The sequence below is a fragment of the Eurypyga helias genome, unplaced genomic scaffold, assembly GCF_000690775.1.
Source record: "Eurypyga helias isolate BGI_N326 unplaced genomic scaffold, ASM69077v1 scaffold20607, whole genome shotgun sequence".
NCBI classification, from domain to species: Eukaryota; Metazoa; Chordata; class Aves; order Eurypygiformes; family Eurypygidae; genus Eurypyga; species Eurypyga helias.
In genome coordinates, this window is record NW_010261356.1 from 2,959 (window position 1) to 6,760 (window position 3,802).

At 59.3% G+C, this 3,802-nt stretch overlaps 1 protein-coding gene across 1 annotated transcript in view; it reads left to right on the forward strand.

Annotated features, from left to right (window-relative positions):
• Positions 1-1,939: 1,939 nt before the first annotated feature.
• The window catches only part of LOC104512388 (scavenger receptor class F member 2-like), a gene marked incomplete at both ends in the record, with an annotated part of 6,135 nt that continues 4,272 nt past the window's right edge, over positions 1,940-3,802 (forward strand). The window contains 2 exon segments of the mRNA XM_010155347.1: positions 1,940-1,998; positions 3,702-3,800. Of these exon segments, the coding sequence (XP_010153649.1) occupies positions 1,940-1,998; positions 3,702-3,800 (158 nt within the window).

Genomic DNA, 3,802 nt, shown 5'->3' on the forward strand with positions numbered 1-3,802 from the left:
CCTTCACCTGGCAAACCTGAGACGGCTTCATTTAAACACCACCAAACAATGAATTTCTGAAGGGTGGAGCAGTGAAAGCAACGCTGGGTAGGACAGCAGGAGCTTTGGCTGTGCTGGGGGGGGGTCTGCAGACCCTTCGCGCCTGTGTCCAAGCACCCCGGCACAGCTGGTGGGGGTTTTTGGGGAGGGCAGCCTGAAGTATCTTGCAGAGAACCTCATCTCCTGCCCACCCAGTCCTCAGGGGTGGGGTTTGGTGGTTGACCCCCCCTTTGCCATTAACGCCATGCATCCCCTTGCATGCTTGGCCAGAGCAGAGCCCCCCGCTCAAGCCCCACGGTCCCCATGCAGGGGGTGTGTGCGGGCTGCCATTGCAGCATCGCGCGACTGCTTCAGTGGGCTGAATAGACGGAGCTATTTTGGGCTCCGGCTGCAAGGCATTTTTTCCAGGCCTTGAATCATTTTTGTGGTTCTCTTCTGCCTCCTTTCCAATTTTTCACTGTCCATCGTGAAAAGGGGGACGTGATGCTTCCAGCTCGGCTGTTCGGGTGCCCCCGCCATGGGCCTGACAGTGGGAGCTGCGTCCAGCCTCCCCAGTACCCGCGTTTGGCTGGGGAGCTGCTGGCAGCTCCCTCCCCGGCCCCAGGACAAGGCAGTCTGGCAGCCAGACACGGTCCTGTGACTGCAATGGGTTTTGAGCGAATACTTCCTTGCTGTCTCCTCCTCCTCTTCTGCATTTGTTACATATAAAGAGGAAAAGGGGAAGGGAAAAAAAAAAAAAAGAAAAAGCAGAATGCATTCCAGGCTGCTTCCTCGGACCAGCCCCGGTGAAGTTTTCCTCGACTGCAGCATCCGCTTGGACCATTTATAACCCTCCAGCATCACTCCCATTGCCAGCAGGGACCAGAGGGTGGGGGTCACCCCAGGGATAAGCAGACTTCCCCCACCCGGGTATCCCAGCAGTGTCATGGTGTGGGGAGCATGTTCTCCTCATGTGGGTCACAGCACTGTGAGCCCAGCCATTCGCTTGGGGTGGTCATCAAACAGTGTGGGTGAGGTGTCCCTGCTTAATCCCCACACATCCTATCCCCGCATGATGTCCCTGCCTGAGCCTCTGCTGGATCTGAGACCCCATCCCAGTCCTGGCCAGGGTCAAGTTTGTGCCAAAACCACTTTGGCTGATGATCCTGTGTGTGGCAATTCCTAAAGGTGATGGTGATGATACTGTCTGTGCATGGCAATTCCCAGAGGTGGTGGCACTCCAGGACACCCAAGGGTTCAGGGACACGTCCTGCAGTTGCCATCGCCCAGCTCGTACGTGGGGGTGCGTGCAGACAGGGGGTACATGCAGGCAGCAGAGTGTAGGCAGGCAGAGAAGAGCAGCGTGTGGACATTGGCCGGCACTGCCAGACACAACATCCTCCTGAGCAGGGAGGTCCAGCGCCAAGGGGAGACAAGCTGGGTGTCTGGCTGCAGGCACCATCCCATCCTGGGGGCAGGCTGCTTTTCCAGACCCTTGAGGGCAGGACAGTTAATTTTCCCCTGGGAAATTTAAAACCTTCCCTTTTTCTCTAGCTTTTGGGGGTCTTTGGGATTTTCTTTTTTTACAGTAATGGTTGCAAATGCAATTTCTGTTGTTTCGTTGCTCCTGATTAACGGGAGGAACTGATCCTATCCTCAGTCCCGGCATTGCCTTGGCTGGCTGGTGGGGCACCTTGGGCCAGTGCCTGAAGGAGTCCCTGAGCAGATCTGTGCTCCCAGCACAACAGAGGATGAACCCACAGGTCTCCTTGCCGCACAGGGGCGCAGCAGCCCACAGCCAGGGTTTAACTGATCAGGAGCAGGCTCTTACCATCACAGCATCAGTTCTCCCCTGTGTTTTTGGGAAGGACCAGGATTTTCCAGGGTTGTAACCATTTGTGGTGTTTTTTTTCTCCTGCAGCTCCTCAGTGGTCGTGTGCTGCGCAGGATGGAGGCAACAAGGAAGCGAGTGTTTAATAGGTAAGCACCAGCATTTTGCTTTGAACCCTGCTCATCTGCCCATCCTTTGCTGAGCCCTCCTGGCCTCACCATTGCTGTCAGGGGCCACCCTGATGTCCCCTGCGGTGGGGACCCCCGTCCCAGGGACTTCTGCCTGCAGTCATTCCTGGATGGAATAGGTGCGTGGCCCCAGAGTTGGGGTGCTGGTCACAGGGCCCAGCCCCGGGGTACACCCTGCCCCCACAGTGATGCCCTGGGGTGCCTCAGCCCCCAGTGGACTCTTCCGTGGGGAGCATCACCCCTGCTCCCAGCCTGGGCGCGTTTCTCTCCGTGCCAGGCAGCTTTGAGTCTAAGGATATAGGGATGCTGCTCTGGGACCCAAGGGTCAGCAAGGTGTCTCCAGGGTGAAGCATGGGGATAGGGAAGGTGCAGCTACAGGGATGGTACCCAGAGAGGTGGGGGTGCTGCAGCAGCGTGGGGAGCTGAGCTGAGCCAGAGCTACCCGTGGAGGAGAAGCTGCCAGGAGCAGGCACATGTCCGTCGTGGCCCCTGGGGAGAGGCTGCAGGGGCAGGCAGGCTGTCAGGCAGGGGCCACTGAGCCTGCAGGTGGGGGGGTCCATGCCAGGCGCTACGGCTCTTGCCAGGGATCACAGGGAGCCCAGCATGGATGCTCAGCATGAAGCCCTGAGAGTTCTCATCCCCTGCACTGCCACCACAATGCAGGCAGCTGTTTTGGGGTTCTTGTGCTACTCGCCACAGTCTTGGCTGGCCACAGGTCTCACCTTGCTCCAGAAGAGCTGGAGGAGCTCTACACACCTGCCCGGGGCGTCGGCATTTTGCAGCCAGCGGCGAAGATCACGTAACCAACTAACCCACCATGCATGAGCCCTTGTAACCGCTCGCTGCATGTGTTGGGTGCCTGCGTGGCAGGAACAGGACACAGTCCCTTCAGCATGCCGGCAGGAAGGGAGAAGGACAGGGTCTGCCAGGACAGCGGGGGGAGGATGGTGCCACCAGTGAGCTGTCCCCATCTCCTTGCCCCACCCCCAACCTGCTCTAACCTTTAGACTCACTGCTCCTAACCTGTGTAATCTGTCTATTTTAGGGGTTTCTATAGTATCCATCACCGTAGGTCTAAGAACTCCCAGGTAAGGTGGATGGGATGGGTGGTCTGTTCTCCTTCTCCTGGTGGCTAAGGAGGCTTGTCCAGGGCCATGCGGGACTTGCCTGTGCCGCGATGCTGCCTGCCCCATGTCCTGCACCTGCCCTGCTCTGGGCATTGGCCCCAGCGCAAGGTCCCCTCGGCAGGAGAGGAGTTGGTGGCCCTGCACGGGAGAGGCGTTGGTGGGGGTGGCAGTGACACCACTGTGGTCCATAAGCGGCTCCCCACTGCTCTGTGGGGAGGCGTGTATGGAGCTGAGTGAGGGACATTGCTGGTGGGTGCAGCCGGTGGCAGGGACAGGGTTGGGCTGGGTGGCAGGAGGCTGGTGGCAGGGATGAGCTGAACAGGGTGGTAGGAAGGCTGGTGGCATTTTTCTGGTGAGGGTCCTATCCAGCCTGCCTGGCTGCTTGCTAAGGACAGTCCCAGTGCCACAGCTCAGTAGCACCCAGAGTGCCACCACGCTCCCTTTCCCCTGCTCTGTGGGGCTGGGGGCAGGGCTGGGGGCGCAGGGATGAGCCCAGTGACGCTCGTGCTCACGCCCGCTGTCTGTCCATCCGTCCAGCGGTGTGCGAGGGGAACTTCACCTGCAAGGAAAATGAGGTGTGTGTCCGGCCTAGCGAGTGCCGCTGCCGCCACGGCTACTTTGGCGCCAACTGCGACACC